This window comes from Fukomys damarensis, unplaced genomic scaffold (genome assembly GCF_012274545.1).
Source record: "Fukomys damarensis isolate Sample0158 unplaced genomic scaffold, DMR_v1.0_HiC HiC_scaffold_23, whole genome shotgun sequence".
Lineage (NCBI taxonomy): Eukaryota > Metazoa > Chordata > Mammalia > Rodentia > Bathyergidae > Fukomys > Fukomys damarensis.
The window spans coordinates 7444928-7463672 of NW_022900935.1; the positions used below are offsets into that span (position 1 = coordinate 7444928).

At 39.9% G+C, this 18745-nt stretch overlaps 1 protein-coding gene across 23 annotated transcripts in view; it reads left to right on the plus strand.

The window, feature by feature from the left end:
• The window catches only part of LOC104863465 (microtubule-actin cross-linking factor 1), a 340469-nt gene that overhangs the window by 213600 nt on the left and 108124 nt on the right, over window positions 1-18745 (plus strand). For all 23 annotated transcript variants that reach the window (XM_033767735.1, XM_033767743.1, XM_010625879.3 and 20 more), the window contains 10 exons: window positions 103-252; window positions 2077-2310; window positions 3448-3672; window positions 6593-7111; window positions 8360-8536; window positions 8800-8923; window positions 10213-10421; window positions 10853-11170; window positions 15562-15728; window positions 16934-17090. In XM_033767735.1, coding sequence (XP_033623626.1) covers window positions 103-252; window positions 2077-2310; window positions 3448-3672; window positions 6593-7111; window positions 8360-8536; window positions 8800-8923; window positions 10213-10421; window positions 10853-11170; window positions 15562-15728; window positions 16934-17090 — 2280 coding nt within the window. The remainder of the gene's footprint in view (window positions 1-102; window positions 253-2076; window positions 2311-3447; window positions 3673-6592; window positions 7112-8359; window positions 8537-8799; window positions 8924-10212; window positions 10422-10852; window positions 11171-15561; window positions 15729-16933; window positions 17091-18745) is intronic.

Sequence of the window (18745 nt, forward strand, 5' to 3'; positions counted from 1 at the left end):
CCATCCTTAAGATATAATCTTCCTCTTTTACATTTCAGGGCGTTACATATATGTAAATTCAAAGTTTTTAATTGTCTCCTGACTCTTTTGCATTTTAAATAGACTCTACAGAAACAACAAAATTCTTGTCATCAGAAACTGGAGGATTTATGCAGTTGGGTAGGACAGGCAGAAAGAGCACTGGTGAGCCGTCAGGGCAGAGCCTCCCAGCAAGATCTTTCTGCTTTGCAGAAGAACCAAAGTGACTTGAAGGTTAGTGTGAGTTACTCAGTTTTTCATTCCTTCAGAAGACAAATCTTTACAAAGGCTTGTATTGTACCAGCAGCAATAGTAAACAGACATCATCTCTGCCTTCGTGAAGCTCAGAGTCTGGTGAGGGAGATAGATAGTTACATAGATTCTCAAAAAAATGAACACCTAATAACTGTGGTATCTAGAAAGTTCTGTGAAGTCATACTGGAGACACCCAGTCTGGTCTAGCCCATGAGAAAAGATTAACTTGAAGAAGTGTCACTTCAACTAAGAAGTGAAAGCTATGTAGGGGTTAGTGCATGAAGGAGTGGAAAGAAGAACCAGATTCTTATGTTTGGGCTTGAGGTGGGAATGGCATTGAGCACACATAGTCAAGAACAGAAAGAGAGCAGGGCATGTTGGCAAATGCTATATCTCAGTACTCTGGGAGGCTGAGACAGGAGGATCACACTTTTGAGGCCAGTCTGAACAGTTTAGCAACTAGTGAGACTGTGTCTCAAAATGAAATATAAAAGAGAGCTGAGTATGTCGCTCGGTGTGAAGACCCTGAGTTCAATCCCCAGGACCTCCCCTTTCTCTCCCTGCCAAAAAAAGAGGAAAGAAAGCTATTTCATCTGGGCTTCAAAGAACAAGAAGAAGCTTAGTAAACAATGAAGTGGGAAAAAAGGCGGGGGGGGCTCATAACATGTAGGGTTTTGTAGCCATTTTAAGGAGAACAAGTGATAACCAATAGAGTACAGTAGTGTCCGCCTACCTGCTGGAGTCCAGTACCTCCAGTGCATGCCTGAAGCCACAGATGATAGTGAAACATAACACGTGGTTTTGTAGCCATTTTAAGGAGAACAAGTGATAACCAATAGAGTACAGTAGTGTCCGCCTACCTGCTGGAGTCCAGTACCTCCAGTGCATGCCTGAAGCCACAGATGATAGTGAACTGACATACTGTTTTTCTATACATATATAACTACAATAAACTTTAACTTATAAATGAGGCACAGTAAGATATTGACACCAAAAATTAGTAATAAAGTAGAACAATTATAACAGTATACTGTAATGAACATCACTACTCTGCTACTTTGGGGCCATTATTATGTAAAATAAGGGTTCCTAGAATATAACCACTGTTATCAGGCAGCTACCGAGGCAGCTACCAAGTGACTAACTGGTGGGTAGCACATACAGCATGGATACCCTGGATAAAGTTATGATTCATGTCCAGTGCGGGACACACTACTCAGAACGGCACACAATTTAAAACTTAATGAATTATCTCTGGAATTTTCTGGTTAATATTGTTGGGTCGTGATTGACCATGATTTACTAAAACTTTAGAAAGTGAAGCTCTCTCCAAGGGGGAGACCACTATTAAAAACCAAACCAAACAAAGCAAAAACAGGCCTTGGCTCTGCTAGAATCATGCCTTCAACTCTTCTTTATAGAATGAGTAATCTCACCAGGCATAGTGGGACATGTTTGTAATCCCAGCGCTCAGGAGGCTGAGGCAGGAGGATTTCTATGAGTTTGAGGCCAGCCTGGGCTACATAGCAAGACCCTTTCTCAAAAAAATAGAATAAATGATCTCTTTGTGGAAAACTCACTGCAAAATGAAAAACTCTGCTATCAGACATATTTATGGGCAATCTCTTTTTTGTCTGTGCTAAATCGTTGCCTAGAAAATTAATTATTTTAAAATGTCTTGTATTAGTTTAGGTGTAGACCTTAAATAAATTTTAGTTGGGAACTGTGTGCAAATATGTCCTCTGAGAAATTTCATCCTTACACTAAAGTTGAAGACTGCCATCCCTCTTTTCATGTGTTAAGGATTTACAGGACGACATTCAAAATCATGCCACTTCATTTACCACTGTTGTCAAAGACATTGAAGTGTTCCTGGAAGAGAACCAGATGAAACTGAGCCCCCAGGAGTTGACGGCTCTTCAGGAAAAACTTCATCAAGCTAAGGAGCAATATGAAGCTCTCCAGGAACAGACACGGGTGGCCCAGAAGGAGTTGGAAGAAGCAGTGAGCTCAGCCTTACAACAGGAGACTGAAAAGGTAACCACACCACCATAACACTTGATCTTCTGCCAAAATAAAACTTCTGTACATGTGTAAAAAGGTGAGGGAAAAGTGTCTTGTAAAAAGCATAGAGTCACCAAAAAGGGCTGGTTGAGGAACAGATCTTTGAGTCAGTCTTTCTTTTTGCAAGAAACATCCAGAAGGATTTCAGGTTAGGAATGTTAGCAAGAAGTAAAGTCAAACAAACCAAACAACCTTGCTATTTGTATACTCAGTATCCTAGCTATTGAAAGAACTTAGGTAAGGTATTACCCTAAGAGAGGAAAAGTCAAATATTATACTTGTAACATGAGTCTAGATTGGTGGATCCAAGGTGCTAGGGAAGACATCTGTGCATTCTTATTGGGCTGCAAGTTATGTTCAGTTTTATCTATAGTTATGCTGTGGATTGTGGCACCAGGAGAAACCAAAAAGAGTAAAGTCCTTCGTGGTCCTCTGCCCCTGCACCAGCCCCTGGCTGATTACAATGAATCCTTCATTCAGCCTTAGTTAGGCTGTGACATTAATGAGGGAGACAACGAGCATAGGAAAGAAAAATAAGCTTCCTGCATTGGAATTTTGAAATACATGAGTGTAACTTGGCATGACCCACTTAATTAAAATATTGAAGAGCCAGTAAATAGAATTCAAGAGGCAAGTTTAAGAACTACAAGTTTTGTTTGACTGAGATAAGGTTGAAAGAAGTCTGCTTTTCTTTTAGGGAGTAACAGCCAGATAACTGAATGTGACTATGCTATTTCTTATTCTGCCAAACCAGGGTATCACTTTTACATACCTAGAAAGGATTCTGAGAAATCTTGGTCAGGTGGCAAAACTAAGTGATCTCTTAATAGTTTTTTAAACCCTAGGATTTAGTACTCCGTTTTTTCTTGAAGCAGTGAGATGTAGATGAAAACTACACATATAATAATTATGTGCAGTATAGTAATAATTGCTACAAAATAATTATTTTCAATGGGTTTTTAGCACGTATAAATTTTGGTATGTGTAAAGACCATTTATCCCCGGAATTAGAACAACTCTTTCATTAGCAAGACTCTCACCACCTTTACTTGATAGGTGGTTTAATAGTTAACTTAGATCTTCTCACTAGACTACCTCTATGGCTTTTAGAGTAAAGCAGCAAAGGAACTGGAAGAAAACAAGAGTAAGATTGACGCTCTCTTGAATTGGGTGACTTCCATGGGCTCATTGGGTGGACAGCCGCAGACCAGCCTTCCAGGAATGGAGCAGCTCTCTGGAGCCAGCCTTGTGAAAGGAGCTGTGGATACCACTGATGGTCACGTGGGGGTAAACCATGCCCCGGAGAATCTGGACAGGCAGTGTGAGAAGATGAAGGTGAGGTATCAGCTTGTCCTTGCTATGCTAGGGGAATCTCTTTCACCCTGGGCAAGTCACCACAACTTCCTTTCCCCTAAATCCAGTGAGCACTACTCTGTTTTGTCTTCTTTGATGTATCCTTAGCTTTGAGACTATTCCTCTTGAAATATTTTCTCCCTTGGTTTCCACCATTCTGCTTGGTCACCCTTCTTTTCCTCTGGCTGGTTTTTGAGGTACTGTGAGGCTTCCATCCTTTTCATCTTTCAGAGTGTTCTTTCCTTGGGTAATTTCATCTGCACACACACAACACTTCAGTTACCAGTTGCACTAATGAATTCCTTGTATAGATTTCTCTCCAGCTGTGATGCCAGTCATGCTTTAAAATAGGAATTTTTATTTCCTGTTATACCTCCCTCCCTAATTAAATGTGTTCTCCTATCTTCCTCCTTAATTGCCTGAACTAGACACCACCCTAAATTCCTCTTTGCCTCACTATCTGTATTGAGTCTTTTCACCAAATCCCGTACTTCTTACCTCTCTTCCAGAGTGGTCCAGACTGTTTCATCAATATTGAGATACTGTAGTTTAGCCACTGTCAGTTTTCACTTTATTTTAGTAGCTTCTATTGATTTTCTTGCCTCTTGATTTTTACCCTCCAGTCCATTTCCTGTGCTACTAAATGGTCTTTCTAAAATATTATATCCCTGCTTAACCCTTTTAATGGTTCTCTGTTACCCTCAAGTTAATTCCAAACTGTAAAAACATGGTTTAAAATCCCTTTTGTTAAAGCACAGTTTACTGTCCTCCTCCCTCATTTGGCCTCATCTCTCCCCTTCTTTCACACTCGAGTCTCTAGCTATTGATACCTTTCAGTTGATTGACTATACTGTGTTCTCATTCTCCTGCCCCTTTGCATGGCTCTTGGAATCTTTTTGTATCTCTGGTGTAGAAAGTAAGGAAAGCCAGGCGTGGTGGTGCACATCAGTAATCCCAGCACTCAAGAGGCTGAGGCAGGAAGATTTGTGAGTTTGAGGCCAGCCTGGGCTATATACTGAGACTCTGTCTTAAAAAACCAAACAGAAAAGAAAGAAACTAAGGAAAGGAGCCTGTTTTTTTTTTGTTGTTTGTTTGTGTGTGTGTGTTTGTTTGAGACAAGGTCTCACTATGTAGTTGAAACTGACCTGGAACTCACTGTGTAGCCCAGGCTGGTCTCGAACTCACAGGGATCCTTCTGCCTCAGCCTCCCGAGTGCTGGGATTACAGGCGTGTGCCACCATGCCGGGCTACGAAAGGAGCCTGTTTTAGCTAATTTTTTGTTGTTGTTCTTCACATCTCAGCTTAGATGACCTTCTCTCAGAAAGAAGCACTCTTTACTGTTCCCCAAAGTTAGGGTATCCTTTTTACATTGTAGTGTTTCTCATTCTGGGTTGGTTTTGTGTGTGTGTGTGTGTGTGTGTGTGAGAGAGAGAGAGAGTGATTGGTGTTGCTCTTCTGGACAGTAGAATTTAAAGCAGAAACCATTTCTTTCTTGCCATTTATCTCTACCCATTTATGCATTCACTCAGTAAATACTGAGTGCCTGCTATATGTCACACATTGGAAATAAATCAAGGAATTAGTAACACATACCATCTTCAAAGAGCTAAAGGTGTAGTGGAAATGGGAAGGGTAGGGGAAAGGTAATAAGGGAAAAGGAAAAAAAATGAGAAAATGAAAAAATGGAAATAAAGTATTTGTAAATAGGGAGAGAAGGAAGGGGTAAAGGGAGGGCAGGGATAAGGGAAAAAATGAGAACCAAGACCTGTCATGTAAATCCCAATGATGCATGTAACTGTACTGTATCCCTAAAATGTACCAATAAACAATGAGGAAAAAAAACTATCTCCTAGAATGTTGACTGGCATGTGTAGGCATACTGTATTGAATGATTGAAAGATTATGTATGTCGGACACTTAAGAAATACATGAATCACATATTTCCATAGTGATAACTTTGTCATTTGGCTTACCAAGAATATTGTAGAGGTAACTGTGTGGTTCATTGCTTTATTTTGTATAAATAGAAATTCTGCCTCTTGCTTACCACTTCTGTACTCAGAAGATCCACTGTAGTGTTGCCCAAAGCCCTGGTTGTCTTAAACACCACAGGACAGAGATGGTTCTGCTGTCACAGAGAGACTCCCGACACCTCTTGCTGACTACAGTCCGCCTAACCAAGCAGCACTTACTCATGGGTAATGGATTGGATTGTGAGACATGTGGGAAGGGTACAGACAAAGCTGTCATACTGCTCTTCACTAGTTGAAGGAGAGTATCTCTTAACCGTGCTGAGATGATGTAAGACACTGAGACTGTCAGGTCACTGAAGCTAACTGAATAGTATTGTGAAGAAAAGTAGGCTTAGTCCTGCTTTAGGTACTTGCATATAAATACACAGGAACCCTGACTGAACTCCTACTGTCTTTTGTTATGCTATAGAAGAACATGTTTTGAAACAAAAACCCACACCTGTATGCTAGAATAGAGAAAAGGGGACACATAAATGTCCATAGACATAGCACATTCAAATAAAAAGAACAGACATGCAAAGCTAGGGGTGTAGCCCAGTGGAAGAGCACTAGCCTATTGTCATACGTACAGCTTATTTAGTTACTCACCCCTTCCATTACTGGTTGGCCGTTTGTACATTCTCATAGACGTGGGTCTAGTGAAGAGAGTCAGGTTCTGGCCACATTTCTGACCCCTATCTGTATGTATTTACTGAAGAAATATAACATCTTTTTGATATTCACGTATCTCATTTCACCTATGATGTCTTGTTGAAGTACAGACGGAGACCTCTTTTCACCTGTAGCTATTGACATTACATGGAATAATTAGAATTTTTCAAGTTTCCTTGCTGATTTTCTTTGTTTTGGTCGGGGGGTTTATTCACCAGGCCCATCACCAAGAATTGCTGTCCCAGCAGCAAAATTTTATTCTGGCCACCCAGTCAGCTCAGGCCTTCCTGGAGCAGCATGGCCACAATCTCACACCTGAGGAACGACAGAAGCTGCAGGAGAAGCTAGGAGATCTTAAAGAACAATATGCAGCTTCCTTGGCACAGTCTGAGGCAGAGCTGAAGCGGGTACAGACACTGCGGGATGAGCTGCAGAAATTCCTGGAGGACCACAGAGAGTTTGAAAGCTGGCTGGAACGGTCTGAGAAGGAGCTGGAGAACATGCAGAAAGGAGGCATTGGCCCCGAAGCACTGCCTTCCTTCCTAAAGCGACAGGGAAGCTTCTCAGAGGATGTCATTTCCCACAAAGGAGACTTAAGATTTGTGACTATCTCAGGGCAGAAAGTCTTAGACGCAGAAAACAGCTCTGAGGAAAGCAAAGAACCATCAACAACCAGAGACTTAGTGCAAGAGAAGCTGAAGGATGCGAAAGAAAGATACACTGCTCTCCACTCAAAGGTAAGGCCCTGGGTGTGGTGGTGCATACCTATAATCCCAGCACTGTGGGAGACTGAGGCAGGGGGATCACAAGTTCAGGCCCACTCTGGGCAATTTAGTAACCTACTGAAACACTCAAAAAAATTTTTTTTCAGTGGCTTTGCCACCTGCCTCACAAGTGCAAGGTCCCAAGTTCGATTCCTGGTATCCCCCACACACAAAAGAAATATTTTTAAGGGACCAGCTCTGAACAATCAATTCCCAGTATAAAGGAGGAAAAAAAATAGATCCTGTCTGCCTCAGGGTAACAATAATGGGGCTCAGAATAAGAACCCTAAAATACAGCGGGCAAATTGTATATAGACCACAGGCAGAGGGTTTTCATGGACTATGCAAAAAATGTAGAATGTGTAGCCTAATGGGCTAACACCTGATTCTGGCAGCATTGGGAGTATGTCTCACACCAGTGGTTAAGATGGAGGTACTTTGTATCCTGTATCCTGACCAGTATCATGTTCGCCCACAAGATATAATGCAGGAAAACTTGAACTACAGAATCATTCCTCCTGGACAGAACATCTAGAGTGAATTCTTTTTTTGTTGTTGTTGTTGTTTTGAGACAGGGTCTCACTATGTAGTTGAGACTGACCTGCAACTCTGTGTAGCCCAGGCTGGTCTCGAACTCCCAGTGATCCTCCTGCCTTGGCCTCCCGAGTGCTGGAATTACAGGCATGTGCCACCACACTTGGCTTAGAGTAAATTCTTACCTTCTGTCCTATCCAAAGAATCCCTCTTCCTCCTAAAATTTAGAATTTAGTCAATTCTTACCTGTCATACTTTCTGCCAGCATCTCTAATCCCCCAGAAGGAACACTTTTTGTGACTTTAGTCCCTAACTGCCTGCAGCCTGATGTGGATTTCTTTGACGGCTTGTCATACACCTTGTTAAGTCTTCCTGGGTATAAAATAAGGGTGAGATGAATAGTAGGGAATAAACAATGTGGACCCCTCTTAGTTAGGAACTGAGGCTACCCATCTATCCAAGGTGCCTGGCACTGTGTTTGTGACAAGTTACAGTGGGTTTCTGTAGCAACCAGGCTTTTTTTTTTATTGTTTTGTAGTGGTGTATACTGAACCCAGGGCCTCATGCATGCTAGGCAAGTGCTGTACCACTGAAATGTATCCCCTCTCCTAGGCTTCTTTCTCTGGGCTCTACTCAGGAAGCTGCTACCTTTGGTCTGACATTTCAAGTCTGTTTTTCTCTACACAGTGTACACGATTGGGCTCTCACCTGAACATGCTTCTAGGCCAGTATCAACAATTCCAGAGCAGCGCTGACAGCCTACAGTCCTGGATACAGGCTTGTGAGGGAAATGTGGAGAAGCTCCTCTCAGATACTGTTGCTTCTGACCCTGGAGTCCTGCAGCAGCAACTGGCAATAACAAAAGTAAGCCTGAACACAGATTATGATCATAGCATGAAAGCCTTGGATCAGCCAGTATTTGTATAGATAAAGGTGGTGGTTGGGATGCCTTGGACAATATCTGATCACTAAACATTTATTCTAATATCTATAGAGCTGTTAATAAACTGAGAAATATTTACAAAACTGCTTAATAATTCTAATTTCCTAGAATTGGATTTAATTGTTCACTTAGGTCTTCTTTTGTCTTTTTTTTTTTTTTTTTTTTTTTTTTCATGGACAAGCAGAAGTTACAAGAGGAACTGGCTGAACACCAAGTTCCCATAGAAAAGCTCCAAAAAGTAGCTCATGACTTCATGAAAATTGAAGGGGAGCCAGCCCTGGACCCTAAGCATATTCAAGAAACTACAGGTACTGCCAGGGATGTAGTTCAGTGGCACTGCATCTGCCTTGTAAGCACAAGGTCCTGAGTTCAATCCCTAGTACAAAAAAAAAGGCCAAACCTGAGAAAATACAGGTATTAAGTAGGGACAGTAACATTGTTCCCTTAATTCCTAGAATTAGCCTCTGTTGTACAAAATAGCACAGTGATGACAAACATTTTAGAGCTTTCAATAAAAACAGCCCACTATAGCACATATGCCGTAGGTTTGCCACCACTGGCATAGTGTACAATATATCATACATGCATCTGGGGGCTCAGTTAGGAGCTGGAGTTAGCGCCATGAATCACCATAGGCTTTGACCAAATAGTTCATCCTCCAAATAACTTTGCTTTTGCACTGTTGAAAATCATTCACAATCTGGCTTCAGCCATTTTTCCCAGGCATCTACCTTCTAGCCACACCCTCCTTCCTTTATTTCCCAAGTAAACCGGTCATTTGTGCATTATATTCCCTGTGAAGTTTTTCCTGTTGCTAAGCTACTGACATTTATTTCATGCATACCATGCATGATGAAATCTTGTTCATGCTTCAAGATATACCTGAGGCTACATCGTAGTGACTATAGTTAATAATAGTACATTATTATGCATGGAATTTGCTAAGAAAGTTGATTTTAAATGTTCTCACCATAAAAAGTGAAAAGTATGTGAGATATTGCATATATTAAATAACTTGATTTAGTCATTTCATATTGTATTTATATATCTTAAAACATTATTTGCACACTGTATGTGTATATGTCTAACTTGTCTAAAAAACAGAGAAGAGTTATACCTGAGAGGTTATTTCCTTTGTAAAATCCTAACCACCATCCTCATCCTTCAAAAGAAAAAATAAAAAGTAGAAATTCTTCCTTTTGAGTTTCTTTAGGATATGCTTCTGTTACCAGTAAAACACGTACAGTTTTATTTTTATGGCTAGTTAGGATTTGCCATCCCTTGCCCGTGCTCTGCTTTAGAATCTTAAGTTTGTAGAGGGCAGAGGCTAAAGTCTTTTTTTTTTTTTTTGCTTGATGCTTTTATCCCTTTATCTTTAGTCTTCCACATTAGCACAATTTCTTAATCTTAGTTGATGCTAAAATGACTAATGTTTGTTAAATTTGGCTCTACTGTTAATGCACCTCAAGCATATTCCTTCTATTTTTGTTGCTATCAATTATTATTACAGTTAACATGTACATTTTAATCACAGTTTTAAAAAGGAAAAACCAGAAATAATATTTATTCTTACTCTTCCATGTCCTTGATTTTCCAGATTCTGTACTCAGCCACTTCCAGAGCCTTTCCTGCAGTCTGGCTGAGCGTTCTGCTCTGCTACAGAAGGCGATTGCACAGTCACAGAGTGTCCAGGAAAGCCTGGAGAGCCTGCTGCAATCCATCAGGGAAGTTGAACAAAACCTGGAAGGGGAGCAGGTGACATCACTGTCATCAGGCATCATCCAAGAAGCCCTGGCCAATAATATGGTAAGACCCGTGTCTCAAGAGTTAGCACAGAAGATGCATTTGCCATGGGTCATAAATTACGTAACTTTGAACAAGTAGCAGGAGGAGAGCTCATTTCTGTGAATGTTCTAATAAGATTTAGAGTTGAGGACTAATCCATGTAAACATATTTCTACTACTAGGGTATAGCTCAGTGGTAGAATACATAGGTATTTCTCCTTAGTTTCCTTCTCCCCCACCACCATTTACCCTGAGGAAAATGGTGATGACAATGATAGTGGCATGGGTGGAGACCTAAGGGGTTAAGACATGTGGCATTCTGTAGGCTCTGTTGGAATTCTCCAGCCCTTCCTTGGAAAAGAGAATGTGGAGTTATTAAAGATTATTAATTTGTGGCTTAGGTATCCTGGAATAAGTGAGCCAAAAGCTGACGGATTTGTTCTTGATAACAGAAATTGAAGCAGGACGTTGCTAGACAGAAGAGCAGCTTGGAGGCCACCTGTGAGATGGTGACCCAGTTCATGGAGAGAGCAGATAGCACCACAGCGGTAATGCTGCAGGGCAAACTGGCCGAGGTGAGCCAGTGCTTTGAACAGCTCCGACTACAGCAGCAGGAAAAGGAGAGTACCTTGAAGAAGCTCCTGCCTCAGGCAGAGATGTTTGAACAGCTCTCTGAAAAGCTACAGCAGTTTATGGAAAACAAAAGTCGGATGTTGGCCTCTGGGAATCAGCCAGATCAGGATATTGCACATTTCTCTCAGCAGATCCAGGTAAGGATATACAGTGTTTGTTCTTTTTGCAGAATAAAGGGAAGAGACCGACATTTACTGAGCATGTACTGTACCAGTCAAATACTGGAAGCTTTACCTGCACTGTCATGGAAAATTACCATAGTCATCCTGTAACTTGGTTCTTTTTTTTTTTTTAAAACAGCCTGGATTAATTTTCACTCATACTACATGTTCAACCCAATTAGCACTCCTACTCAGCTCACTATAGCCACTCACGGATACATACTGATAGATTCCACCCTGGCTTAAGCATTCCTGTTCACTGCTGCAGGGAGAGGACAGCATAGCCTAGGCATTTGTAGTTAATTAGTCAAAGCAAATTTCACATGCCCACACTTCACTTCTTAGGGGTTGGGGAATGTAATCCTACCGTGCACCCAGAAGGTACAGAGCTGGAAATATTTGATGTTAAGTATGAACAGCTAACCAAAATAGATGCCCAGTAGGAGAGTCACTGGGTCATAGCATATGCATATACTTAATTTGACAGAGTAGTGGCTAGTCTGAGCTCCTTTTTGAGGTTTTGCCAGCCCATGTTCCAACCTATAGTACCTCAGTGTTCCTGCATCCCTATGTCACTGCCTCAGGGCTTTCCAGCCAAGCTTTTTTTTTTTTTTTTCATTTCAAAGTGGTATCTCATTATTTTGTTTGGTTTCCTAAATTTGGGGGATTTTGTCTTGAATAATTTCAAAGTTACAAAGAACTAGAAGGAATGGTCTGATAAATATTAGTATGCTTTTCACCTAGAGTCACTAACTTTTATTTGTCTTTATAGAAATATAAAAGAGGTGGTATCATTATGAGCTCTTACATTCATCTTTGGGGGAAGTACTGGGGACCAAACTTGGGACCTTGTGCTTGCGAGGCAGGCACTGAGCTAAGTCTCCGGCCCTGATCCTATCTTTCTGAAATGGAAAAATTTCCACAGTTGGTCATTGGGAAACTTTATGTCTTTTTCGCACATCCTTATTAGCATACAGCTACTTGCTTATAGTTTTCTAAAATAAGATAGTTCAGAAGCCAGATATGATGGTGCACACCTACAGTCCCAGCACTTGGGAGGCTGAGGCAAGAAGATTGCCGTGAGTTCAAGGTCAGCCTGAACTACATAGCAAGACACTGTCTCCAGAAAACCAAACAAAAAAATAGTTCAGGTTCATTTTGTAATGTCCTTGTGCCATACCTGAAATCAACTATTTTTCTCCAAGAAGCCTCAGTGTGGTGGGGAATAGTATTTACAGACCAAAATCTGGATACTGGATGAACTACTGGCATGGTCTTTCTTCTGAATTCTTTCACTGGATAATGTTAGCTAATATTTGTGCATATTTTTAATATCCTGAGATCATACTGATGATCTAATACCAACTAAACACCAGAGAGTTCCTCTGTTCTTTGTATCTTCTTCCCTACAGGGAGAACCCTAGTTTCAAACAATCCTAATATTTTGCCTTTATCCTATAATAAATAAAAAAGAATTTTGGAATCACACCAGTATATCTACCAATAACATACTAAAAAGAAGCGAAGATTTTTATCTTTGTTGGTACAATTTTATTCTTAAATATGTGAGCCGTTAATATATCTTAAAAATCTGTTTTTTCTATCCCATTTTCACCTACCCTGATACTAATAAATTATATGTTTATTTTTCTGTTTTTTAAAATGAACATATACTTCTCCTTCTTTCTTACAAAAAATAAGGTCTTGCCAGTGATTTAGCTCATTGGTTCTGCCACCTGCCTCGCAAGCACAAGGTCTAGGGCTCGATCCCTGGTACCAAAAAAAAAAAATAAAGCATATTGTAGAATCCTTTGCACTTTGTCCTTATACCTCAGTTTCCTGGAAATCATTAACATCAATTGTGGAGATACTTATTTTGTAAAAAGTGAGTACTTACTATGCAGATAAATCATAGTTTATTCAATGAAACTTTTACACATGTGGGGATTCCAGTAGTTTCCAAAATTGTGCTAGGCTGGGTATGTTGGCACACGCCTATAATTCCAGCACTCACGAAGCTGAGGCAGGAGGATCGCTATGAGTTCAAGGCTAGCCTGGGCTACCTAAGTAGTATAAGCCCAATCTAGACTACATAGTGGGACCCTGTCTCAAAACAACAATAAAAACCAAAATTGTGCTATTATACAATTCATTTATAACTATGTGCATTTTCCTCCATACTACTGAAAGTGTATTTTATGAATAAATTTCTAGAGTGGAATGGTTGCATCAAAAAGTAAACATAGCTGGGTATAATGGCTATATACCTGTAAGCCCAGCACACTGGGAGGCTGGGGCAGATCGCAAATTCAAGCCTAATCTGGGCAATTTAACATGACCCTCTCTCAAAATAAATACAAGACTTAGGGTATAGTTCAGTGTGAAGGACATGAGTTCAGTCCCCAGTACCACACCCATGTACACAGTTTCTGTGTTTTATTAAATACAGCCAAGTTTCTATTCTTTGAGATTATACCATTTTATATCCCCCACCAGCAGTGTCTGTGAATCTGTTTCTTTTATAGTCTGTCTGATAATATGTTATAAAGCTTTTGAAATTTTACTGGTATTGCCAGGCATGGTGGTACATGCCTATAATCAACACTCAGGAGGCTGAGGCAGGAGAATCACCACTCAAGGCCAGCTGGGGCTACATAGTGAGTTCAAGACTAACTCTACATAGCAGGACCCTGTCTCAAAAAGAAAAAGGAAATCATATATATGAAATTTTGCTAGTATTATAGATAGAACATATTCAAGTATAGTTTTAGTTATTTCTGTTATCTTTTTCCAAGATCTATCTAGTTGTTCCCAATACACTTATTAAAAACTGTCTTGATTACTTTCTCATTTGTGGAACAAAATACCTGATACCCACACATTAAAGAATAAAAGGTTATTTTAGCTGTCTGTAGAGGTTTCATTCCATAGTCAGCTGGCTCCAAGGTAGAGCAGCATGGCAAACTAGTCTGTACTAGACCAGTCATTGTACTAATGCAGTTATCACACCCTTCATCCAGTATCACACGCCCTTCACCCAGCGCTTTCCAAAACCCCCACTTAAGAAGCACATAGGCTTTTCAAGGACATCTAGATATAAGCCATAACACTTATCTTTTCTCTAAAATTGGGAGCCATCTTTATCATATATAATATTTCGGTATGTATTTGAATCTACTTCTGGATTTTTTTTTTTTTTTGGTCAGTGCTGGGGATAGAACCCAGTGCCTCATGCATGCTTAGGCAAGCTTTGTACACTGAGTACATGTAGATTTTCTATTCTGTTTCACTGATATGTCTATTTATATGCCATAATATACTACTATTAATTACAGAGACTTTCTTACTGTGTTAGTACCTAGTAGGGCTGCAAGCCCTCCTCAGTTTTTTTACTTTCAGAATTTTTCATACTATAGTTGTGCATTTATTTTTCCATGTGAACTTCAGCTTTTTTATTTCTAGAGAGAAAAACCATAATATTTTTGTCTGAGTCACACTAAATGTATATATATAGTCTTCCTACTCATTCAAGTCTGCTTTTGTATCTTTCAGGAGTGTTTTAATGTTTAGGTTTTATTTATATTTTGTTGATTGCTAGATGAGCCTTTTTTGTTGTAAGAGAAGTTTTTATTCTTGATATTTTTATGTGAGTTTTACACCCTTCTACCTTATTAAATTATACTTTCATTTAATCTGCAAATATGTTTTCATCACTCCTTTAGTTTTCCCCCAACTGCATTGGCTAATATCTTTATTTAATTATCTTTTAATAATGGGCACAGTGTGTTTCTCTATTTTACAGAATAGACTGTAGAACTTTAGAGTTCAGGGGCTTAAGATCACAAGCTAGCTGGGCACATACCTATAATTCCAGCATACTGTGAGGCCAAGCCAAGAGGATCACAAGTTCCAGGCCAGCCTCGGCAGCTTAATGAAGCCTTATCTTAAAATGAATATAAAACAAGGGAGGCAGAGACATGCAGTGGCTCCTGGGTTCAGTCCCTATCACTGGAAAAAAAAAATCACACATTAGTTGGGTGACACAACCATGGTTGATTCTCAGGACTGTTTGACTCTTCAACTTTCATTCTTTTCAAGTAGTCATGTTGCCTCCCAAGTCTCCACACATTTGTTTAAAGGATGAAAGACTTCTTGTAATCCCTAGCTATCCTCCAGTAGATTGGAGGAGAGCCATTTTATTATTTTGATCTAAGAGTTAACCTAGGAAATGTACCTCTTTTCTTGTTTGCTCTTTTTCTACAGATTAGGGAGAATTTTCCCCAGACTTCTGAATATCTGTCATCTTCTTGAGTATATTTATTTATAAAAATTAGAAGATTTAACAAATTTCTGTGCTTACTGCTCAGGAGCTCACTTTGGAAATGGAAGACCAACAGGAGAACCTAGATACTCTTGAGCACCTGGTCACTGCACTGGGTTCTTGTGGCTTTGCACTGGACTTGTCCCAACACCAGAGCAAAGTACAGAATCTCAAAAAGGACTTCACAAAGCTTCAGAAGACAGTTCAAGAAAGGTGAGTTTTCACCTGTGTTGGTCAGTGTTGAGAAATTGGGAGGAGTTCTTACTGTAGGGTGAATGAATAATCTTTTCTTTCTCCATTAAGGAGGCATCCACAGTTCTGCTACTGTCATGGAAGCCTAGCATACTTGAAGCCCTGAGTTCTGGGCTAGGAGAAGGTGCCGCTTTTACCCAAAGCTACCCAATCCACTTGATATTTAGTAGTTTTTGTGTTGCTGACCAGTGGATTCCTTCTCAGTAATGGAGTTGAGTTACTCCTACTCTTTCTGGCCAAAAGCCCAGGTTTTCTGACAAAATAGAACAAATTCAAGGCAGCAAGTAGGATTGGCAAGAAATTAAGACAGAATTTAGAAGGGGACTTGCTGGGCATAATTAAGGGATATATTTGCATTCTACTTGCTTGTTTAGACCACTTCAGTTGCTGTTTCAAAAGAGTGTACAAATTTTTATTTGAAGACACACAAGGGAATATATGATTCCTCATTTAAAATCTTCACTTGAGTTTGAGTATGAATAAGATTTTATCTTGGTTTGCCATAAATAAAATCTTAATTTAGTAGATGGCTACCTTGATAGCTACAAGGAAACAGTCACTCAAACCAACACTTAGCAGCAGGTTATTTAGTAGAGGGTTTCAAGACAAAGGCCACTAAGGTTTGTTTTTCTTGCCTTTTAGTGATACAAGGAACCAGAATCTGTGAGTTGACATCTGACTGACAGATATGGCCATTTTCAAACTTTTCCTGTATTTATTTTACTCTTGGATATGTTTTACATAGGGCTAACCACCTAACTTCTCTGAGCCTCAGATTCAGCATTTGAACTAGGACTTGAAAGAGTCAAATACCTAAAATGTAGCAGAGCTGGAACTGAGATCCAAAGCATGCATTCTTTCCATTGTATCATAGTACCTAAATAGCAGGCTCCCTTTAGTTTTTCTCACTTTCACTTTAGCCTAGAGTAAGATTGAAGACTCCTTTCCCCAGAAATGTCCAAACAAGGGCAACAGATTGCTGAGTTTGATGCTTCTCCTACATTATATGTGATTGTTCAGCCAAACTTGCTATGGAACAGATTATGGGAAGAAAGGACCCTATTAGGAAACCAATGCCTGGAGGAGTCCCAGAATGAACCTAGTTTCAGCTCAAGTTGATTTTACAAAACTTAATCTAACAAGTAACAAAACTTCTTCATTGACAGAGAGAAAGATGCATCATCTTGCCAGGAGCAGCTGAATGAGTTCCGGAAGCTGATTAGGACTTTCCAGAAATGGCTGAGAGAAACTGAAGGAAGTATTCCTCCTTCAGAGACTGTCATGAGTACGAAAGAGCTGGAAAAGCAGATTGAGCACCTGAAGGTAGGTGAACAAAAATGGCTCCAGTATTCTGAGTAGACAGTAGATTGGAAGATTGTACCAACTAATCTCCAGCTACTGAGTAGAAGTAATATAAGAAATCCAAAATGAGGCAGGGATTTAGCTTAGTGATGCTTCACCTGCTTGGCAAGTGCAAAGTTCTGAGTTCGATCTCTGATGCCAAATAAGAAAGAGAGAAAGAGAGTGAGTCAAGATAGCCATCTGTATTAGACTAGAAATATCTCCGTTCTTGTCATATGATTCCCACCTAGCCCTCCCTACCCAACACTGAGCACTCCAACATCTATTTAAAAATCAAAGTCAGGCCAAACACGGTGGCACATGCCTATAATCCCAGCACTCAGGAGGCTGAGGCAGGAGGATTGTTGCAAGGTCCAGGCCAGCATGAGTTCAAGGCCAGTCAGAATTACATAGTGAGATCCTGTGTCCAAAAAACTACAACAAAAATATTATCTCAGAAGAAAATCTATAAAGTTTCAGCTATTTATTGAATGCCTTTCATGCTGTGATGAGTGATGAAAAAGACATCATTTAAAAAGAAGAGTCTTGCACCAGAGATTTAGCTCAGTGGTTCTGCCACCTGCCTTTCAAACACAAAGACCTGACTTCAATCCCTAGTACCAAAAATACATAAATAAGTAAAAAAGAATGGTCTTTAGCCGGACATGGTGGAGCATGCCTGTAATCCCAGCACTTGGGAGGCTGAGGCACGAGGATCGCTGTGAAGACCAGCCTGGGCTACATAGTGAGTTCCAGATCAGTCTCAACTACATAGTGAGACCCTGTCTCAAAAAAAACAAAAACAAACAAACAAAAAATAATGATCTTTGATCCCCAGTACCAAAACCTAAATAAATAAATAGAAAGAAGAATGGTCAAAGTCCAGTCTTTGGGAAACTTACACTCTTATTGTGTACTCAAGAATTAAACCCAATATACTTGAGCAAGCAACTAGACATATCAGAAAATTAAGGAAGGAGAACTAGCAATATTGTGGCTCCTAAAGAAATCAGAATAACATGGTTGGAAGATACCTTAAAAAATGCAATCAGTCTTCCTGTCATCCCCTGCAGAACCCTTTTTTAATCATCTTCAATTCAGTCAGTGACCCTTTGCCTGTACCTGTGATAGCTTTTCTTTTTTGTTGAAATAAGCCTCGTCTGCCTCTAATGAACGCTCATGTGTTTGTCTTTATTTTCTCAGAAAAGCTGGCTTTATCTTGAGCAAATGAATGAGAAGAGTTTATGGCTGAGGATTTAGCTCAGTGATTCCACCACCTGCCTTGCAAGGGCAAGGTCCTGAGCTCAATCCCCCATACCAAAAAAAAAAAAGAGAGAGAGAGAGAGAGAAGAGTTTATTTATTGTCACAGAGCAACCTAGGAAAGAGGGTCCCAACTTTCTTGGTTTACAGTGCCCTTAGTGTTTATTTTTCTTTTTTGTCTTTGTTTTTGTTTTTGCAGGGGGTAATTGGTCCAACAGTCTAATATGTGTTAAATGAAATAAATTGATAATTATGTTGGGACTTAATAATGAATTTCAGTCACTTACATATGTGTTAATCAAGGTTCTCCAGAAAAACAGATGAGTAGAATATATAACAGTTTGCCCAAAAAAAAAAAAAAAAAAAAAAAAAAAAA